The sequence below is a fragment of the Pan paniscus genome, chromosome 1, assembly GCF_029289425.2.
Source record: "Pan paniscus chromosome 1, NHGRI_mPanPan1-v2.0_pri, whole genome shotgun sequence".
Classification (NCBI taxonomy): Eukaryota; Metazoa; Chordata; class Mammalia; order Primates; family Hominidae; genus Pan; species Pan paniscus.
Genome location: NC_073249.2, coordinates 99188523 through 99211011, shown reverse-complemented (window position 1 = coordinate 99211011; position 22489 = coordinate 99188523). Strand labels below are relative to the sequence as shown.

The following is a 22489-nucleotide window of genomic DNA, read 5'->3' as shown; positions in this document are numbered from 1 at the left end:
CTGGGTTCAAGCGATTCTCCTGCCTCAGCCTCCCAAGTAAGTGGGATTATAGGCATGTGCCGCCACGCCCGGCTAATTTTTGTATTTTTAGTAGAGACGGGGTTTCACCATGTTGGCTAGGCTGGTCTCAAACTCCTGACCTCAAGTGATCCACCCACCTTGGACTCCCAAAGTGCTAGGATTATAGGCGTGAGCCACCGTACACCCGCTGGAGTTTTTTCTCCTTTGGTAACCTTTCTTTTGTACGTTACATTCACAGGCAGCTTTTAACTTCTTTCAGTAGCAGGTTTCCAGCAATGCAGATTGGCACATCATGAGGAAAGAAATCACTCTGCCTCCTGCTGGCCACCAGCAGAAAGACTTGAGTTTCTTTTGGCTTATTACAAAGAAATAATATATTTCTTTTGGTTTGTCACATTTCTCCCTCACAAACATGGGAACTTGAAAAGGAATGGAAGACAGAGGGAAAAAGGAGACTGGGCCTCCTTTTCTGCTAAACCTGGACTAGGCTTAGGTGTCAAGAAACCATTTAGATCAAATATCTTAAATGCCTCATTTTGTGAGCCACAAACTGAGGTTGATGCACCTTCTACATTAGTTACAGAAACAAAGGGATGGGCAAGGTTTATGCCAACATTCCTGCTCCCTTTCCTAAGTGATGGTATTGGGGAACTCAGCCGCATCTCACATTAACAGTGTCTTCAGTATTGTTTTCTTCCCCCTCCCAAACCCCAATAAAACACACCAACTGCTTCAGAGTATTTCTGGGTTGGGTTTTTTCATGGGTTTTTGTTTTGTTTATTTCGAATACTGAAAAAGTCCTTTGGGCTCTGTGGGGTTCCCCACGCTCACGGCTCCTTTCTCCCACACTCACTGCCCTTCCTCCCACAGCAAATCTATTTCAAGGACAGTACTTTTTAAAATGATTAATGTTGAGTTCTCAACTAGCTCTGCAGAACTAGAGGAGCTGTTTGCATCTGTCTGTGCGGATGGAGTTTCTTTTATCTGACACCAGGTCTCCAACCACACTGAAACAAGGCATTTATCTACAGAGCTCAACTAGAACCCCTTTTCATTAGGCTACTCCACTTCCTTCCCCTCATACCTACCCCACATCAGCCACGTGGTTAAGAAGGATAGTCAGGAATGTTTTTACCAACTCCAAGCCCTAATTCATACTCCTCCCTATCTCCCACCCCACCCTTTCAACCCCACCCCCACCCCGAGAATTTCATTGATATTTCTCCCAACTGTTATTTGGAAAAAAGGTAAAACAAAAAAGGTTCAAGGTCTTGGTGCTCAGCCCAAGGGGCTCCATGTGCTGGGACACCAACAGGAAAGGGCTTCTGCCTCTCCAGCCCACACCCGAGCCACCTCCTGACCCCTGGCTGCAAAAGCAGGAAGGGGCAGGAGCCAGCACAGGACCCGGGTGGGGCAGGGAGGGGAAGCGTCTCAGGATCTGGCAGAGCCCCGGGCAGCATCATTCAACTTGGCCACTGCGGACGAACACAGAAGAAAAAAAAAAAACAACACTGTCAAGTAATAGGGGAAAAAAACCCTGAACTCCAACCCAGTCTCTACCCCATGATTCCTCCACATTTAACAACCATTAGGCTACCTGGCATGTCTCAATCCTATCCATAAGGGAGTTGCAAAAAAAATCAAAAAATAGAATTTCAGTCTTTTCCTATCCACGAAACAACGTTATCTGCCTTTCTGGGATATCCATGGATAACAAACATAGAAAAATAATTCTTTAGATAAGATCAAAATAACTGGAGGTTTCCAGGTGGGTAAGCTGCCTGGCTCAGAGCAGGCTGTTTCAGAGGCATGGCCACAGCTACTTGCAAAGACTGAGGTAGCACAGTGATGAGGTGGTGACTGTGTGGAGGCCAGAACCAGACCACACACATGCTGTTCTGAATGGATTTAATAATCTAGGTTTAATCAAAGCAATTTGCATTTGGATTTTGGAATGACCACTCCTTGCTAAGGAAGCTATGTACTTCATGCTGTGGAAACTGGCAAATACAGAATGTAGCTTGTTTGTTTTCTTAGCCTTGAAGATGACCAGGTAGAGAGACAGAGTGAGACCAACAGTTTTTCTGATTTCCCTGCTCCTCCTATTCCTTCCTAAAAATCAGACTCATTGTGACCAGTAGTCTTGAGGACTCAAGCTGAATGATAGAGAAAGCAGCTCAGACAGAAAAGAAAAAAAGTACAGAATTTGAGAAGATCGGAGATGAAGAAAACGTACAAAATTATATATATATTTATATATATAATAACATGACATATCTATGTACAACATGGCTGGGACAGTTGAAGAAACTATACAATGGTGTTCAGCATTTTCCCCTTCCCACATGGACTTTAAGGATGACAGAATGAGGAAATGGAGCAAGAAACACAAAAATTATATACAATTACAAGTGACAGTCAAGGAGTTTGGGGACCAGGGAGTCCAGGGATCCTGCTCTCTCCATTCCTTCCTCACCAACTTTCTCCTATCCAATTTGAATGACAGCCTGAACACTGAATGGCCAGTCAGGAGAAAAGCATATACACACCTCATCCCCCCACATGCACATCAGCAAGTCTATCAGTCATTCTCATTGGGCCAAATGTTTGGCATATCAGAATTTGTGATGTGAGAGGGCAAGAGGATTACAGAATCTTGCTCTCTTGAGCATTAGTTCTCACCCTGGTCCTCTCTGTCATAACTAGCAAGTTGCGTTCAATAAAATTCTAGCCAAGCTGGTGATAACTAGATTGAAGATGCTGGTCACCTGCAACCCCTTTCCTCCACCTGTTCATGAGTCAGCATGGCTACCTCTCCTCATGATAAAAGAGCTGGGTTGCTGAGTTCTGGGAATGCAGAGATTTCTCAGTCTTCCTCCTCTCCCTCCCTAACCACTTTCCCCAGCTTCCTCCAAGGTGAATCATCTTCTAAGAACCTGTTCCTCCAGCCCTGCAGGAGTACTCAGCCCCAGGGGCTAGCTCAGTTTACCCTTCTTCCTCTTTCCCTAACAATATACCTGGTATCAGACTGCATCTGAAACATGGGTCAACATATGTGCATGACTGAGCATGTTTCCTCAGGCCTGCAGCTCCGCTGCCAGAGAAGCTTTTTAGCAGCTAAGGCCCAGAGGTAGGCTGGGAAAGTGGGCTGGGTCAGAGGCGAGAAGCTTCCATGGCTAGCTTCCTAAGTATTTTTTTTTTTGACTCTCAAGACTGTGATATCTATAAGGTTCTCTTGCCTGAATTTATAATCCCCAAACCTCAATTTACTCTCTCCTCATGTATCCCTCAAATGGTTCCCCTCTGTAGTACTTTCCCAGTATTACAGAGCAGAGGTTCACCACCCACGAGCCTTCCTCACTTTTAGTTTTAGAATGAACAGTATGGAGTTTTTCTGCTGGCAGTTAAGACTTCAGAATCAGAATCAATCTTACATATATTTAACTCTATTTTACAGACGAGGAAATAGAAATCCAGAGAGGCTAAATGACTTAACCAAGGTTATACAACAGCTCTGCTGGGACTGAGTAGAGTGAGAACCCAGATATCTTGACTCCTAAACCAGTGCTCGTCCCACTATCCCATGATACTTTCAAAAGCAACATGCTGGAAGAGAGAGAGAAGGTGCCCATTTTCTGTGAATAATGTTCATCAATCTTTATACTATTTGAGAGCCAGAGCAAACTGTAAGAGATACTAAGTAATGGAGGCTAAGGGGGCACTGTAGTTTTAGGCAAACAAGTCAATTTTTCTTTTTAAGGATTCTCTAAACCTGCCATAATGGAAACATGAAGCAATAGCAGCCTAAGGGACAGAACACTTAGAAGCACAGAAAACATGTCTCATTCAATCTACCTTTCCCAACTACGTTAGGTTAGCCTTGGGATGTTAAACCTGCCAAACTATTCCCAAGGCTCAGCCTAATCAATGTTGGGACATTCTCTCCCAAAAGGAGAAATCACATCTCTCCAGTTTCTCACACAAAAAAAGCATTTGCAGCATTATCCAATCCTAGCCTTTCCTATTTCTGGGCCCTACCTGGACTACAGGGAGTGTGTGGAAGTGTCAATCTAACGAAATAAATAAACTTAGAGCCCCTTTTCAACCTACATTACCTTCTCAGCAGCCCCCAGCAGAATCACAGTCATTTCTGGCTAGCAAGCTGAGAAGATCTGACTAGGTGCCCATTTCATCCCTGCCTATAATATATAAACGTCCAGTGGTTGAGGAAGGGGAGGAGAGGGGGGCTCAGGTTACCCCGCAAGCTTGCTGGTGACGAGCGAGGACTTTCTCTGGGGCAGATCCTGTGGGGTGGGGATGTGATCACCAGTCACCAGGTTCTTGTCTGGTCCTGCACTTGGCAGCTGCTTATTCTTCATCTTGGCTTTGGCCATGTTGTAGTCTCCTGAGTCAAAGTACTTTTGCTAAGAGATAAGAGGGAGGTTTAGGTGAGTGAGGACTCTGGCCTTCCTCAAAAACAAGGAGACTCACATCTCACATCCATTATAAACCCTCATGCACACTCGGATCTTTCAAGAAGTCTTCCTTGATTAACCTCATGCATACACAGTTTAACATTAATTACATGTACTTATGTCTTCTCCCCAGTGTGTTCTGACTTTTTCAGGTACGTAAGCAATTTCCCAGCTAGAGTATATAGTTTTGGAGTCAAGGGATAGCCCCTGCCATCCTTTGTACTCCACTCAGTAGAGGATCGTTCCACCAAAATCACTTATTCATAAAGGGTAACTGAGGACCTTACTGGGTACAGGGCAATAGCCTGGAACTGGAGAAACAGAAATGAATAAGATATAGAGAAGGATAAATATGGGGCTATCCTAGCCACCAGGAGATCAACTACAAGCCAACAACCTCAAAATGATTATTCTCCCAGACCAGGAATAGAAACTGGGCCTGTTCATGAGGATAATGTATTTTCCTTCTGACTCTCACAGCTCCCACACATGTTCCATGACTGTGACAGCCTGCCCACGCCTGCCTTGCCTCCAGCAAGGTAAATGCAAATCAGCATCACATTATCATCTGTGACTAAGACTCAATAACTGGAATCCTCCACAGGGATATTTCACCCACCATTTCATCCACACAGAGAAGCACACTCCAATGTAATGATTTATAATCCTACAGTCATTGCAGAGGAGAGTAAGGAAAATAAAAAAAATTTTTTTTGAGATGGAGCCTCGCTATGTTGCCCAGGCTGGAGTGCAGTGGCACGATCTCGGCTCACTGCAAGCTCCGCCTCCCGGGTTCACGCCATTCTCCTGCTTCAGCCTCCCGAGTAGCTGGGACTACAGGCGCCCGCCACCACACCCGGCTAAGTTTTTGTATTATTAATAGAGACGGGGTTTCACTATGGTCTCGATCTCCTGACCTCGTGCTCCGCCCGTCTCGGCCTCCCAAAGTGCTGGGATTACAGGCGTGAGCCACCGCGCCTGGCCAAATTTTTTTTAAAAAAAACGATAATATAATCCCTCAGTCAGCTTTAGGTACCTTTGGGAACTAAAAATCTGATCAGGAGCTACATGGCTATGAAAGTAGACTCTCTCTTGGTAAGGAGGACCACTCTGAACAAGAAAAATACATTTGCTGCAGGAGTATAATTAATGGCTGGTGCTCACTTCAAGGGTATGAAGAAACTGATTCATTTCAAGTTGAGGATTTATTTCTGTAGGAGAGATGGTTTGATCTTCTTCTGAAATGATGCATCCCAAAATTTATCTCTAATGCTTAAAAAGTGCACAATCCTAAAACCTCCAACATTCAAACAGGCAAATGCCTGGGGGCAGTCTGCATTTCAGTTTCTAACATCTTTCCCTCATTTCCCCACACACCCAAATGCTCCAATTTAGGCCTTAATTTCCTACATGGGAAATCAGGAGGGAATTGATACCACATCAGGGATTTACATTAATTTGACTTGCTCTTTTCAAATTTCAAATTCGCCTCTACTTCTGTTCAACAACAAAACCTCCAGAAAAGGATCCAGTAGAACCTCTACAGACTTCATTCGAAGAACCTCCTTTGGCTCCAAAGAAAGAGGGTAAGAGACTATGCCCCATACCCCTTTCTGGAGTCTCTTCATGAGGAAGTCGGAGCCTCCAGGCTTTTGTCCTAGGCTTGGGTATTTGGCCTTTAGCTTTGCCTCTTCAGCTCTCTCAGGGAGAATACCTTCTTTCTCCTGCGTGTCCTGGAGAAAACAAATGAGCCAAATAAAATTAAAGACTGAGAAACAACAGCTTCTCACATCTGATAACAACTATACTATCAACTTCTCCTGGAAATCCACCCACTTGTAAATATGCTATCTCTACTCTGCTGTTAAAGCTAGACCTTTGTTAAAATCCCTAAAGCTCAAGATGACTATTGTGAGAGAAAAAGACAAGCTGCTTCTCACACTTCACCCAAGGAACCAGCCAGGGACCTGTGCGTATTGGGCTAAAGGTAATACTAAACACAATACTTTAATCACAGAGTGGGCCATATCACTCAGCACAAATGCTAAGAAAGACAAAGAGAAAAAAGCAGGGCTTCTGGTGATAGAGGATGAGTAGCAGGGTTCCCTAGGCTATCCTACATGTCACATGAGAAATTAAAAAAAAAAATAGTTTGGGGCTGGGAGCAGTGACTCATGCCTGTAATCCCAGCACTTTGGGAGGCTGAGGCGGGTGCATCACTTGAGCTCATGAATTCACTACCCGCCTGGGCAATATGTTGAAACCCCGTCTCTACAACAACAAAAAATAGTTTGCTAAATGTTTCCTCCTTATTTTTTTCTTTCTTTTTTAAAATTGCTACACGACAAAGCAGTTCCTTCTTTATTCAAGGTCTAAGCCACCTGTTAGGTCTCCCTGTGGAGGCGGCTAGCTATGTGGCCTTCTCCAAAGATCTCCACCTGAGTAATGGCACAGCCTTGCTTCAACATTTCCACAAATATTATGGTAGCAAGCTGATAAACAGAGAGGAAAATGATACTGTTTTTAACCTCAGGAAAACAAAGATACAGTAGGCTCACTAGTATTTACCCACCAGTTTTCATCAAAAAAATCAATACCTACCCTGGTGGTGCAGGGACTCTCACTACTGTAGTCAATCTCTTTTTTTTTTTTTGTGGTCCCTGCTGCCCTTTAGTGAGTTTTTGAAAAGATATGAAGTCAACGTATGACTCTTTTTAGTGGAATTATATTCCTTTCTCTTGGAAATTACGCACAGATATAACACCAAGTGTATTTAATGAGTACCTGAACCCAGTACTAAATTTTAAAAGTCAAATACAAACCCCAATAAGGGGTTTATTTGGCGTTAGTGTTTCCATCACGGAATCGCAGGTGCACTAAGTCCCTGCCTTGGAAGTCTAGGGGAAGAGAGAAGTGTCTTTCTCACGACCCTGTCGGCGTCTTTTCCAAGTTTAATTACCATGATTCTGTTTGGAACTCTAGCCCTCTTCAATCTTGCTGGGTCCTCATTGAAGGTGAGCAATAGACCATCCTTAGCTACTAAAATAGGTCTCTTGAGAAAGTTGCCGCCTTAAACTAGCCATCATAATAATTACACTTCTCCCCTCCCCCAATACTGGTTTTTTTTTAAACGTCTTTACCTCGACCCCTATCTTTGCGGATTGAGGCTGCGGGCCCCAGCCCGGTTGCTGGGTCACTTACCTCTACAAACCAATAACACACATCACACCCAAGACCACCAGCCATCCCCTTTCCATTCACCGTCTTTCCAACCACCCGCCCCACGTCCATGCTCGGCCAATTATAGCACAGCGTCCAAGGTTTGAGCGGTAGGCCTATTGGCCAATCAGGAAGAGTACAGTACTGAGTGACAAACGACCCAACTAACCAGCGCCTAAGCAGCATGTCGTGTTGAAGCTCACCCAGCGTGACGCAAAAAGTGGCCAACCCCTGCGGAGCCTGAGACCATGGCGACCAATCCGCACTGGTGGGAGACCGTCTCCCGCCCCATCACGGTCTCCCCAGCTCGCCCGCCCGCACCCCTTCCACTTCACCTGCTTCTCCTCGCCGGTCTCCTCCGCAGGGTTCTCTTCTTCTTGTTTCTGGGACATGGCGGGACCGGGACTGTGGAGTGTAAGGGGCCCGGGAAGGCAACCGGAGAAGGGAAGGGGGAGGGGAAACGGGGACAACCTGCGCTGCTGCTTCGGCTCCTGTCACTAGGGTTGCTCAGTCAAAATGGCGGCCCTTGCCCGTGACGTTGCGACCGCCCCTTCCTATGAGAGCCAGTGGGAGTGAGGTAGATAGGGCAATGACGTAACGATCTACCAATAGTCGCCGTCTAAAGGTGGGCTCTATAGAGGCGACCGGCAAGCTGGAACACCAACCTGGAAAGAGAGTGAGCCACAAGGACCAATTGGAAGCCTGTGGGGGATATCGGGGGCGGGGCTGCTGGCTGTGGTACTTTTGCAGCTTTGGTGGGCTCCGGCTTCCTTCACACCAGCCCCCCGCGTCCGAGAGACTTAGCAGGGCGTCAAACTGGAGAGCGGAAGGATGGAACCTTTTATTCTCAGGTGGAGAGGATTAAGCTTTGCGGTGTTAGCAGAAAATGATCGAGCTCCAGAAAATGATTTGGAGGTCAGATTCGATTTTAAAATAGTACTAACAGGCCGGGCGCGGTGCCTCACGCCTGTAATCCTAGCACTTTGGGAGGCCGAGGTGGGCGGATCACCTGAGGTTAGGAGTTCGAGACCAGCCTGAACAACATGGTGAAACCCCGTCTCTACTAAAAATATAAATATTAGCCGGGCGTGGTGGCGGGCGTTTGTAATCCCAATTACTTGGGAGGCTGAGGCAGGAGAATCGCTTGAACCCTGCAGGCGGAGGTTGCAGTGAGCCGAAATCGCGCCACTGCACTCCAGCCTGGGTGACAGGTCGAGACTTTGTCGCGAAAAATAAAATAAAACGGTACCAATGGTATTACGATGTGTCACTTGGCCTGTGGAAGAGAGAGACTGAGTCTCAACCCGAGCTGTCTTGCAAAACACTAATGGCTTACGTTCCGTAGTTTCACTCTTATGTGTAGTTTTTATATTCCATCAGGGTGATCCCTTGGGGACTACGCTCCTTGAAACAAGGAGGACAGTGTAAGTATGTGGTAAACATTTAGTAAATACGGTTAATACTAGTTAACTTATCCAGAATTACAGTTTAACATTTCCTGGGCGTCTGTCTGTATGTGGATGGTACTGTGTTAGTTGGGGGGCGGGGTACGTGTATAGTAAGGCAGTCTCTGCCCTTAGAAAGCTTACAGGCCTGGCTGGGCGCGGTGACTCACGCCTGTAATGCCAGCACTCTGGGAGGCGTAGGCGGGCGAATCACTTGAGGTCAGGAGTTCGAAACCAGCCTGGCCAACATGGTGAAACCCTGTCTCTACTAGAAATACAAAACAAGGCTGGGTACGGTGGCCCACGCATGTAATCCCAGCACCTTGGGAGGCCGATGAGGGTGGATCATGATGTCAGGCGATAGAAACCATCCTGGTCAACATGGAGAAACCCCGTCTCTACTAAAAATACAAAAATTAGCCAGGCGTGGTGGCGTGCACCTGTAGTCCCAGCTACTCAGGAGCCTGAGGCAGGAGAATCGCTTTTACCTGGGAGGCGGAGGTTGCAGTGAACCGAGATCGCATCTCGCCACTGAACTCCAGGCTGGGTGACAGTGAGAGTCCGTCTCAAAAAAAAAAAAAAAAAAAAAAAGAGTGGCAGATAAGAATTGCTCTTTATGGAGATAATTTGGTGGTAATGAATAAAAAGACTCAGAATTCCAAGCAGAAAACTACCAGAGATGAACAGTCTAGCCGAGTCCTCTGCAAACGTTAGGTAGGAGATAATTAGGATTTAACCTAGAAACGTAGTAGTTAAGAATAGAAAATAGTGAACCTAACCAAGAGAGTCTGTGACAATGGAATCCACTAGACTAGCAGCTGATTGAATAGAGAATGAGAAGACTGTGTGCCTCAAGGTGATTATTTATAGAAACAATAAATTCAAGAAGAGGAGTCAATTTGGGAATGGAGCTGAAAAGCAGAGAGAAAATAAGGCATTCAGTTTTGAAAACATGGACTTTTTTTTTTTTTTTTTTTTTTTTTTGAGACGGAGTCTCGCTCTGTCACCCAGGCTGTAGTGCAGTAGCACAATCTCAGTTCCCTACAACCTCTGCCTCCCGGGTTCAAGTGATTCTCCTGCCTCAGCCTCCTGACTACAGGTGCGCGCCACCATGCCCGGCTAATTTTTGTATTTTTAGTAGAGACAGGGTTTCGCCATGTTGGCCAGGCTGGTCTCAAACTCCTGAACTCAGGTGACCTGCCTGCCTCGGCCTCCCAAATGCTGGGATTACAGGCGTGAACCACCGTGCCCGGCCTGAAAACATGGACTTTATTAAAAGCGAATGAACCATTTGGTGGAGACATCCAGGCAATGAAGACTTAGGATAAATGACCTCTAAGATCTCCATATCTGAAATTTAAGGGTTCTAGGAAATGTAAGTGTGGGAGTTTGGGAGAAAAGTAGACGCTAAAGATGTACAAATTTTGGACTTTTTCACATAAATGTAAGTAAAGTTGTGGAAGTTGATGGGATCACAAAGGAGAATGTAGGAAAAAAAGAGGTTCCAGTCAGGTGCGGTGGGTGGCTTACACCTGTAATCCCAACACTTTGAATGGTCAAGGTGAGAGGATCGCCTGAAGCCAGGAGTTTGAGGTTACAGTGAGCTATGATCATGCCATTGCACTCCAGCCTAGGCAACAGAGTGAACCCGTCTCTTAAAAAAAAAAAAAAAAAAAAAAACTCCCAAGACAGAAACGTGGGGAAAAGTTGGCAAAAGACATACAAATGATCAGAGTGGTAGGGAGAGAATTAGAAGAGAGAAGAGCCATGGAAAGCAAATGAAGAAAGGGAGGGCAGGTTGTCAATGTTAAATGTAATACAGAAATTAAAGATGGAGGTGATAGAGGTCAATCGCAAGACGTTAAGGAGCGAGGAGGTGGTACCAATATTGAACAGTGGTAGCAATATTTAACAGTAAAGCAAGGAAAGGGCAGAGCTGTAGCAGCAGATTTTCTTTTGGGAATAGGCAAGACTCAAGCACGTTTTTAGAAAAGGCGAATGAGGCTGGATGTGGTGGCTCACGCCTGTAACCCCAGCACTTTGGGAGGCTGAGGTGGGCAGATCACGAGGTCAGGAGTTCGAGACCAGCCTGACCAACATGGTGAAACCCCATCTCTACTAAAAATAAAAAAATTAGCCGGGGTGGTGGCATGCATCTGTAATCCCAGCTATTCAGGAGGCTGAGGCAGGAGAATCACTTGAACCCAGGAGGCGGAGGTTGCAGTGAGCTGAGATCGTGCCACTGCACTCTAGCCTGGGCGACAGAGTGAGACTCCGTCTCAAAAATAAATAAATAAAAAGAAAGAAGGAAAAGAAAAGGGGAATGAGCTAATTGAGAGAGAAAAACTAAAAATGTAATTATTTACTTTACAGAGGCAATAATGGCTGGGCGCGGTGGCTCACTCCTGTAATCCCAGCACTTTGGAAGGCTGAGGCAGGTGGATCACTTGAGACCAGGAGTTCGAGACCAGCCTGGACAACATGGTGTAACCCTGTCTCTACTAAAAATACAAAAAGTAACCAGATGTGGTGGTGGGCACCTGTAATCCCAGCTACTAGGGAGGCTGAGGCAGGAGAATGGCTTGAACCTGGGAGGCGGAGGTGGCAGTGAGCCAAGGTGGGGCCACTGCACTCCAGCCCAGGAAACAGAGTGAGACCCTGTCTCCAAATAAATATAAATAAATAAATAAAGAGGCAATACTGAAAGAATTAAAGTCTCAGAGAAAGTTAGTAGGTCAAGAGGGAGAGAGGCAGACAGGTTGACTTTGGCAACTGTAAAGGAAGAGTGGGAGCTCAAATGTACAGAGATTTTGCATGGCTAAACATTTAGGAAAGTCACACTGAATGGACTTGTTTTTCTGAGTATGGTCAATCTTTTGAAAATAAAAAGGGCTGGGTGCGGTGGCTCATGCCTATAATCCCAGCACTTTGGGAGGCCAAGGCGGGTGGATCACCTGAGGTCAGGAGTTCGAGACCAGCTTGACCAACATGGAGGAACCCCGTCTCTATTAAAAATACAAAATTGGCCGGGCATGGTGGTGCATGCCTGTAATCCCAGCTACTTGGGAGGCTGAGGCAGGAGAATCACTTGAACCCGGGAGGCGGAGGTTGCAATGAACTGAGATTGCGCCATTGCACTCCAGCCTGGGCAACAAGAGTGAAACTGCATCTCAAAAATAAAAAATAAAATAAAAAAAGAAAATAAAAAGGATGGGGGTGAGATAGAGGATCTAGGAAAAAATAGAGGTTGGAAATAGTTCTATAGAAAATGGCAATGATTCCAAATAGCAAGAAAGAGCTGAGATTAAATAGTAGATTAGAATTTATAGTAGTCCCAATCAGCATGGCTTTGTGACTTTGGTCAATAACTCCTGGCTGCTTTAGAATGGAAAAAACAGGACTAGTAGAGAGGGAACAGTGGGAGGAGGGCAATAAGGAAGTCTAGAGATTGGTTTGCCAGTTTGTTGAAATAGCTGACCACAGCATCTAGGCTCTTTACGAAAGATGGAATGAGACGGATGAACTAGGAGAACAGGAAGGTGTTGAAGAACTGTCTCATGAAGAACATGAGACAGATGAAGCACAGATTTGGTGGGAATGAATGAGAGAGGCTGAAGAGTAGGAGGTTGCAATGAGACTAAAATGTTAGTTTATATCTTGGGAGGTAGAGAAATTACAGGTTATGTTAAGCTTTATCCCATAATAACTATAATTGATGGCAGATATGGCATGGCTATAAAAGTCACTTGATAGGCTGGGTGCGGTGGCTCACGCCTGTAATCCCGGCACTTTGGGAGGCAGAGGCAGGCGGATCACCCGAGGTCAGGAGTTCGAGACCAGCCTGGCCACATGAAGAAACCCTGTCTGTACTAGAAATACAAAAAAAATTAGCCGGGCATGTTGGTGCCTGCCTGTAAACCCAGCTACTGGGGAGGCTGAAGCAGGAGAATCGCTTGAACCTGGGAGGCAGAGGTTGCGGTGAGCCAAGATCACGCCATTGCACTCCAGCCTGGGCAACAAGAGTGAAACTCCATCTGAAAAAAAAAAGTCACTTGATGGCTTGGCATGGTGGCTCACGCCCGTAATCCCAGCACTTTGGGAGGCCGAAGCAGGTGGATCACCTGAGGTCAGGGGTTCAAAACCAGCCTGGCCAACATGGTGAAACCCCGGCTCTACTAGAAATACAAAATTAGCCAGGCATGGTGGATGCCTGTAATCCCAGCTGCTTGGGAGGCTGAGGCAGGAGAATCGCCTGAACCTGGGAGGCGGAGGTTGCAGTGAGCTGAGATCACGCCACTGCACTGCAGCCTGGGCAACAACAGCGAAACTCCATCTCAAAAAAAAAAAGCCACTTCATGTAATCAAGCAAGTGGGAAGCCGCAAATGTTGAAGTCCTAGAGCATAATAATTGGGAGGAGGTTAGGAAAGGGTGACCATGACCCATATTTGGCCATGAGCTGTATATCTCCAACACATACTATGTAGAAACAACTGTACGACCCTTATCAAATGATTTGTATGTTCAGTGTTTAAAGGATCATTTCTGGGTAAGGTGGTTACGGAACATTTCAGATGGGATAGAAACTAAGCCGGGATTATGAGGATGAACGGGAAGGTTGGAGACTGGTAAGGGGAGAGAGGAAGGGAAGACAATTTAGAGGACCATCTCATCTTATAAAAGGTCAGACAGAGGGTGACTGACCCCTGACAGAGGACAGTAGGAAAAGAAGAGGGAAATTGTAGCAAGAGTTCCCTAAAGGGAATGAGGTTCTGCTAGTGCAGCAAGAGACTCCTTTCATCCAACAAACTTTCTGAGCATTCACTATGTGCTAGGTATTGTTCTGGGCACTGTGGATGCAAAGATAATGGACGGTCTTTTCAAGTTGTTCACAGATGAGTGGGCAGATAAAGACAGTTTACACTGGAAAAGGTATCAAAGGCAGCTTCCAGGAGAATGTGACATTTGAAGGAAGTATAGGAATAATTCAGATTAAAAAGAAAAGAAGGCGAAGAAGCCTTTTTCAGGCAGAAGGAGCTTCATGTGAAAAGACACAAAACCATAAGAAACCTCCATGTGGATCCCTGGTTCTCAAACTTGTTTGATTAGAAGCTCCCAGGGAACTTTATAAAAATACAGAAACTCTTGGCCCTATGTCACTCCAGCTGAGTCAGCATCTCTACACTGGGGCCTGGAAATACATATTTTTGAAAAGCTCCCAGAGGAAAACTGGAAAAGAAGGCTGATCCAGGAACCTGTGTGAAGTAGCAAGACGAAGTTTTTCACGTTGCTGGGGTCCTGAGAAGTCTTGACAATCATGCTAGAGTACTGGGGTTTTATGAAGACAAAGGGAGCCTCTAATTTCTCTTCTCTCTTTTTGTTTTTTTTTTTTTTTTGAGACAGAGTCTCAGTTTCACTCTGTTGCCCAGGCTGGAGTGCAGTGGCACGATCTCGGCTCACTGCAACTTCCGCCTCCCCGGTTTAAGGGATTCTCATGCCTTGGCCTCCCAAGTAGCTGGGATTAAAAGTGCTAGGAGGCAGAGGTTGCAGTGAGCCGAGATTGTGCCACTGCACTCCAGCCTGGGCAACAGAGTGAGACTCTCTTAAAAAAAAAAAAAAAAAAAAAAAAGTTGTCAGACTACAGAAATGGCTGGGTTTAATTTTTTTTTTTTTTCTTTTGAGACAGGGTCTTGCTCTGTTGCACAGGATGGAGTGCAGTGGCCCGATCTCAGCTCACCACAACCTCCACCTCTTGGGCTCAGGTAATCCTCCCACATCAGCCTCCCGAATAGATGGGACCACAGGTGTGTGCCACCACGCCTGGCCAATTTTTGTATTTTTTGTAGAGACAGGTTTTCACTATGTTGCCCAGACTGGTCTTGAACTCCTGGGCTTGAATGATTCACCCTCCTCGGCCTCCCAAAGTGCTGGGATTACAGGCATGAGCCACCGTGCCCAGCCAATGGCTGGGTTTAAAACACATACCATTCCTCTGATGGGCCAAACTGAGAATACCAGGAACGTAATCAAGCCCTGTCCTGTCCTTGTCTCCTTTGCAGTCAGGGCTGTCTTTAAATGTAGCTTAAGGAAAGTAGCCAAGTAATCAGAGTAGTGCAGGGTTAAAGGTAAATTTCAAAAAGATAAAATCATAACTCATAAAAATAAGGGAACTAAGAGGGCCAGGCACGGTGGCTCATGCTTGTAATCCTAGCACTTTGGGAGGCTGGGGAGGGCGGATAAGCTGAGGTCAGGAGTTCGAGACCAGCCTGGCCAACGTGGCGAAACCCCATCTCTAATAAAAATTCAAAAATTAGTCAGGCGTGGTGGAGGGCACCTGTAATCCCAGCTACGGGAGGCTGAGGCAGGAGAATTGCTTGAACCTGGGAGGCGGAGGTTGCAGTGAGCCGAGATCGTGCGCCACTGCACTCCAGCCTGGGCAACAAGAGCAAAACTCCGTATCAAAAAAAAAGAAAAGATCGACAGAACTAGCTCAGTTGGATATAAGAAAGGAGTAGCTGGGTGGGTGGCTCATGCCTATAATCCCAGCAGTTTGGGAGTCCAAGGCAGGAGAATCATGTGAGCCCAGAAGTTTGAGACCAGCCTGGGCAACACAACAAGACCCCATCTCTACAATAAAAAATAAAATAATTAGCCAGGCATGGTGGTGCAGGCCTGTGGCCCAGCTACTTGGGAGGCTGAGGTGGGAGGATTGCTTGAGCAGGGAGGTGGAGTTGTGATCACACCACTCTACTGTAGCCTACTTGGTGAAAAAGTGAGACTCTGTCTCAAAAAAAAAAAATCTGGGCATAGTGACTCCTCATGCCTATAATCCCAGCACTTTGGGAGGCCAAGACAGGAGGGTTGGTTGAGTCCAGGAGTTTGAAACCAGCCTGGGCAACATAGCAAGACCCCTTCTCTTAAAAAAAAAAAAAAAAAAAAAAAAGGAAAGAAAGAAAATTAGCCAGGTGTGGTGGCACATTTCTGTGGTCCTAACTACTTGGGAGGCTGAGGTGGGAGGATGGCTTGAGCCCGAGAGGTCGAGGCTGCAGTGAGCCATGATTGCACCACTGCACTCCAGCCTAGGTAACAGAGCGAGACCCTGTTTCAGAAAAAAAAAAAAAAAGGTTAAGAAAGCGATAAAATAAGGCAGGTTATATTTATGCTAGGTGACGTGGAGAAAGAAAATGGACACTATTGGTTGAATTCAGGTTTAGGCAATTACGGTGAAAATACATTATGAATGTGTTTAAGAGATTAGTTGAAATATCTAAAAGATGAATAATTCTTTTGGGAAATACTTTCTGATCAAGCTATTTCTAATTCCAAGCTCTGCTTAAGAATAATGTGTAAAAACTATGATTGCTAAAGGAATGATTGATTTAAATTATACATTTGTCCCTTTTTTTGAGACTGAGTTTCATTCTTGTTGCCCAGGCTGGAGTGCAATGGTGTGATATCTCGGCTCACTGCAACCTCCCCCTCCCAGGTTCAAGTGATTCTCCTGCCTCAGCTGTGGGGAAAAGAAAGAGAGATCAGACTGTTACTGTGTCTGTGTAGAAAGAAGTAGATATAAGAGACTCCATTTTGTTCATCTTGTGAGTCGATGGCGCACGATTGTGGTGTTTCTGTCTCCGTGGAGGTGCTTTTCTTTGCATCTCCGATGGGTTCATTGTAGAACTTCAAATGTCTAGTGGGTATCCAAACAGGAAGCTGATTTTCTCCTGGTGAAACACAAGCAAAACCTCTCCCCCATGTTACCACCTTCCCTATTTCCCATGTCACCACCTTCCCTATTTCCCATGTCTTATTTTTATTATCTTTCTACCAAATCAGTTTTCCTTCATGTGGGCTGTTCTTTTTACCAGTAAGATGTTGTTCTGCAGAAGTAGTAGTCTGATTTCTATAAATGTTTAAAAAATATAAAGTATAAAGTGCTAGATTAAGTTGCATCTGAGGCGTGGTACATTCCTTACTGTCTCCCCCTTCTTTTTATTTAACTAATTGAGTTTTGAGTGTTCTATTAGTTCTTTCAACTATGGCCTGTCCTTGGGAATTATAGGGAATTCCTGTTGTATGTGAAATTTTCCACTGATTTAAGAATTTTTGGAAAGCTTTACTACAGTATCCTGGTCCATTGTCAGTTTTAATTTTTTCTGGAAGTCCCATTACAGCAAAACAAGATAATAAATGTTTTTTAACACGGGAAGTACTTTCTCCTGTCTGGCAGGTTGCCCATATGAAATGTGAATAAGTATCAACTGTTACATGAACATATAATAATCTTCCAAATGAAGGTACATGCGTGACATCCATTTGCCATAATGCATTAGGACACAGACCTCTGGGATTAACTCCTGCCTCTTGAGTGGGCAGGTGTAAGACTTGACACTGGGTGCAATGTTGTACAATATCTTTTGCCTGTTTCCATGTGACATCAAATTTGTTTTTTAATCCTGCTGCATTTACATGAGTCAAAGCATGAAATTTTTGTGCTTTTATGAATGCAGATGATACCAGTAAGTCAGCTTGTTCATTTGCTTTAGACAAAGGCCCTGGTAAATTAGTGTGTGCTCGAATATGAGTAATATAAAATGGGAAATTTCTTTTTCTTACAGTTTGTTGTAATAAATTGAATAGCTGGTTTAACTGATCATCCATGCTATATTTAATTAGAGCTGTCTTTACATCCCTTGTAGCCTGTACTACATATGCAGAATCTGATACAATATTGATAGGTTGATCAAAATCTTGTAACACTGTAATGACTGCAACCAACTCTGCTCTTCGAGCCAATTGATATTGAGTTTTGATTACTCGCTCTTTTGGCCCTGTGTAAGCCACTTTTCCATTGCTGGAACCATCAGTAAACACTGTCAGAGCATTTTCTAAAGGTTCACGTCTGGTAATTTTAGGTAGAATCCAAGTAGTCAATTTTAAAAACTGGAAGATTTTTGTTTTTGGGTAATGATGATCAATAATTCCCACAAAATTAGCAAGACCAATCTGCCATGCACCAGAATTGATAAAGGCTTGTCTAACTTGTTCCTTGGTTCAAGGGACAACTATTTTGTCTGGGTCATTTACACACAATTTTATTATTTGTAATCTTGCCTGACCAATTAATGTAGCTATTTGATCCAAGTACAATGTAAAAGTCTTAATTGTACTGTGAGGAAGGAATGACCACTCCACAAGATCAGTATTTTGAACAGTGATGCCTGTTGGAGAATGTGCAGTAGCAAAAACCAAAAGTTGGAGTGGGGCTAAGGGATCTATTCTATTTATTTGTGAAAGGAGCCGGGCACATTCCTCAGCCCCGGGCTCAAAACAAACAAGCCCAGTACAAACACATCCCATCCTCCCATCCCACCACATATCGCCATATATCTCTCAAACTTCCTGAGCCCAGTACAAACACCACCAGGAAAGTCTCCGATAAGGGGACAGCCGTTCAAAGCTTTACTGAAAGAGCGGGAACCAAAAGAATTCCTTTGTTCCCCTGTAACTTTCAGGCTATAAAAAGCAAACACTCGCATTGTTCAGGGCCCTCTTGTATGCTGTGGAATGGAGGGACCAGGTTCGAACTTGTAGTAAAGATCCTTGCCGCTTGGCTTTGACTCTGGACTCTGGTGGTCTTCTTTGGGGAACTAATGGTCTGGGCATAACATTTGCACTGATGAATTTTTTGTTCCACTAATTTAATTTCTTTTATTGCCTCTGGGGTTAATATTCTCTTACTGTTTAAGTCTGAGTCTCCTCTTAAGATAGAGAACCAATTTTCGAAGCATCAAAAGCCCATTTAAATTTGGTACCAGAAACTGAGGCAATCGCAGGAGTGGCTGATGGCCTCGCAAATCTTAACCCTGTCACTTGGGTTAAGACCATCGGAAGTACTACTATTATAAATTTCGTATTAATCCTTGTGTGCCTGTTTTGTCTGTTGTTAGTCTGCAGGTGTACCCAGCAGCTCCGAAGAGACAGCGACCATCGAGAACAAGCCATGATGATGATGGTGGTTTGTCGAAAAGGAAATGGGGAAATGTAGGGAAAAGAGAGATCAGACTGTTACTGTGTCTGTGTAGAAAGAAGTAGACATAAGAGACTCCATTTTGTTCTGTACTAAGAAAAATTATTCTGCCTTGAGATGCTGTTAATCTGTAACCCTACCCCCAACCCTGTGCTCCCTGAAACACGTGCTGTGTCAACTCAGGGTTAAATGGATTAAGGGCTGTGCAGGATGTGCTTTGTTAGACAAATGCTTGAAGGCAGCATGCTTGTTAAGAGTCATCATCACTCCCCAATCTCAAGTACCCAGAGACAATACGCTGCGGAAGGCCGCAGGGACCTCTGCCTAGGAAAGCCAGGTATTGTCCAAGGTTTCTCCCCATGTGATAGTCTGAAATATGGCCTCTTGGGAAGGGAAAGACCTGACCGTCCCCCAGCCCAACACCCGTAAAGGGTCTGTGCTGAGGAGGATTAGTAAAAGAGGAAGGAAGGCCTCTTTGCAGTTGAGATAAGAGGAAGGCATCTGTCTCCTGCTCGTCCCTGGGCAATGGAATGTCTCGGTGTAAAACCCGATTGTATGTTCCATCTACTGAGATGGGGAAAACCACCTTAGGGCTGGATGTAGGACATGCTGGCAGCAATACTGCTCTTTAAGGCATTGAGATGTTTATGTGTATGCACATCAAAAGCACAGCACTTTTTTCTTTACCTTGTTTATGATGCGGAGACGTTTGTTCACATGTTTTCCTGCTGACCGAATCTCTCCACTATTACCCTATTGTCCTGCCACATCCCCCTCTCCGAGAAATGCCCAATAATGATCAATAAATACTGAGGGAACTCAGAGACTGGTGCCGGTGCGGGTCCACTGTATGCTGAGCGCCGCTTCCCTAAGCCCACTTTTCTTTCTCCATACTTTGTCTCTGTGTCTCCTTCTTTTCTTAAGTCTCTCATTCCACCTGACAAGAAATGCCCACAAGTGTGGAGGGGCAGGCCACCCCTTCACTCAGCCTCCTGAGTAGCTGGGATTGCAGGTGCGCGCCACCATGTCTGGCTAATTTTTGTTTTTTTAGTAGAGGCGGGGTTTCACCCTGTTGGCCAGGTTGGTCTTGAACTCCTGACCTCAGGTGATCCACCCATCTGGGCCTCCCAAAGTTCTGAGATTACAGGCATGAGTCACCGTGCCCAGCCCATTTATCCTTGATATAGCTAAATTACTGAGCATTAGGAAGGGTGGAACTTTCAGCCTGTAAAATATGAGTGAGGTTTCACAAAAACTAGCACAATGTCTGGGGCCCAGATTATTCTATTTGTGACTGGGCGGGAAGAGGTATATATATAGTAATTTTTGTATTTTTAGTAGAGACGGGGTTTCACCATGTTGGCCAGGCTGGTCTTGAACTCCTGACGTTAAGTGATCCATCTGCCTCCCAAAGTGCTGGGATTACAGGTGTGAGCCACCACTCTGGGCCATAGATCGGGTGATTGGGGGAAGACCTGAGGTATCTGAGCAGAAATCTGGGTGGGGAGTGAGCCAACAGTTATCTGGAGGGAAACTGGTTCAGGCAGAGGGAAGAGCAAATCCAAAGCTCCTAAAGCAAAAGCATATTTTTGGTGTATTTGAGAAACAGCAAGAAGGTCAATGTAGCTAAGAGCCGGAATAAGAGAAGAGATGCAGGCAGGGATGAGATTGTTTTTGGCTTCTTAGGTCATGGTAAGAACTTGGATTTTATTTTTTGTGTAATGGGCACCCATCAGATGGTGTTGAGCAGGTGACTGACACAAAATCATTTAGGTATTAAACTGATCCTTCCGCTGCTCCATGGGGACCAAGAGTGGAAGTAGTAGCAGGAAACCAATTAGGCTTTTACAACAGTTCAGGTAAGAGATGACAGTGACTTGGACTAGGGTGTAGTAGCTATGGAGATGGTTGAAAATGGCTAGATGTGGGATCTATTTTAAAGGTACCACCAATAGCATTTGCAGACTCAAGGATGATTTCAAAGTTTTTGGTCTGAGCAACTAGGTGAATGATAACATTGTTTACTGAGACGGGGAGGCCTTAAGTAGAAGGTTTAGGAGGGAAAATATAGATTTTGCTATGGACACATTATATTCTATACAGACATAATTTAAAATAGTTACCAGGTCCATCAATTGATGGATAAACTATGGTATATCCATACATTGGAATATTATTTGTTAATAAAAATAAATGGTCGGGCGCAGTACCTTAAGCCTGTAATCCCAGCACTTCAGGAGGCTGAGGTGGGTGGAGTGCAGTGGCGCGATCTCAGCTCACTGCAACCTCTGCCTCCCAGGTTCAAGCCATTCTCCTGCCTCAGCCTCCGGAGTAGCTGCGATTACAGGCGCCCACCACAACGTCCAGCTACTTTTTGTATTTTTAGTAGAGATGGGGTTTCACCATATGGGCCAGGCTGGTCTTGAACTCCTGACCTTAGGCGATTTACCCGCCTCGGCCTCCCAAAGTGCTGGGATTACAGGCGTGAGCCACTGCACCTGACCACTATTCACTTTAAATGGGTATACTGTATGGTATGTGAATTATAATCGCAATGAATCTATTCTAAAAATATAGTTATTGAAAATATATAATTATGAAAAGCATTATGAAGCTATTCCCCCCCACACCAGAAGCTATTTTAATAAAAGATTTTAACCTACTAGAAATAAAAGGAAAATTAAGTAGTCAAGAGTTCTAATCCTTCTCTGTTAACCACAGGAAACCTGGCTGTTTGGACTGTGTGTCTGTGTCAACAGACCACCACCAACCTGGAACAGTATTTGCTAATAACAAGCAAAGTATTCCTGAGTAATAATAGCTTCTTGATTGTTGGACTCCCATAAAGCAGTCATTATTAAGCTTTTTAACTTTTTTTTTGTTGGGGGGGTGGGTGGTGTGTGTAAAGTATTGCATTATGTTTACTTTTGTATATATTGCCACCAGTTTTTCCAAATCTGATCTTTGAGAATCTGGTATAAACTATGGTTCTTCTGTCCCCCAAATGTGCTTAAGCGCAAATACATACATGCAATATTATACGTATTTTAGGATGTACATAGATCCCCTGAAACCAACCAATGCAGCTCAGTTTCTAGTATTTGCTATCACAACAGGGTGACTATAGTAAAAAATAATTGTTCATTAAAAAATAACTAAAAGAGAGGCCAGGTGCGGTGGCTCATGCCTGTAATCCCAACACTTTGGGAGGCCGAGATGGGTGGATTGCCTAAGGTCAGGAGCTTGAGACCAGCCTGACAAACACGGTGAAACCTTGTCTCTATTAAAAATACAAAAACTAGCC

The 22489-nt window shown here is 44.8% G+C and overlaps 2 protein-coding genes across 6 annotated transcripts; one reads left to right on the top strand and one right to left on the bottom strand.

Moving 5' to 3' along the window:
- Nucleotides 1-761: 761 nt before the first annotated feature.
- Nucleotides 762-8265, bottom strand: ENSA (endosulfine alpha). 2 transcript variants are annotated; one of them, XM_003817297.6, is made up of 4 exons: nucleotides 8051-8265; nucleotides 6104-6229; nucleotides 4279-4445; nucleotides 762-1496 (listed from the first exon to the last, which is right to left on the bottom strand). In XM_003817297.6, the coding sequence occupies exons 1-4, from the start codon at nucleotides 8105-8107 to the stop codon at nucleotides 1481-1483; spliced, it is 366 nt and encodes a 121-aa protein (XP_003817345.1). In that variant the 5' UTR covers nucleotides 8108-8265; the 3' UTR covers nucleotides 762-1480. The 2 variants fall into 2 exon arrangements, with proteins under 2 accessions (XP_003817345.1, XP_003817346.4); XM_003817298.7 differs by lacking the exon at nucleotides 8051-8265 and adding an exon at nucleotides 7698-7848.
- Nucleotides 8266-8382: 117 nt separating this feature from the next.
- On the top strand, nucleotides 8383-20016 carry LOC106635332 (endogenous retrovirus group K member 10 Np9 protein-like). Of its 4 annotated transcripts, none has more exons than XM_055101747.2 (3): nucleotides 8383-8630; nucleotides 14845-14962; nucleotides 19106-20016. In XM_055101747.2, exons 1-3 carry the CDS (start codon nucleotides 8547-8549, stop codon nucleotides 19201-19203), a joined length of 300 nt encoding a protein of 99 aa, XP_054957722.1. In that variant the 5' UTR covers nucleotides 8383-8546; the 3' UTR covers nucleotides 19204-20016. The 4 variants fall into 4 exon arrangements, 3 of the variants coding, with proteins under 3 accessions (XP_054957722.1, XP_034790723.1, XP_014202565.1); XM_034934832.2 differs by having other exon boundaries at nucleotides 8398-8630; nucleotides 14845-14920; XM_014347079.3 differs by lacking the exon at nucleotides 14845-14962 and adding an exon at nucleotides 9096-9139 and having other exon boundaries at nucleotides 8398-8630.
- Nucleotides 20017-22489: the final 2473 nt, after the last annotated feature.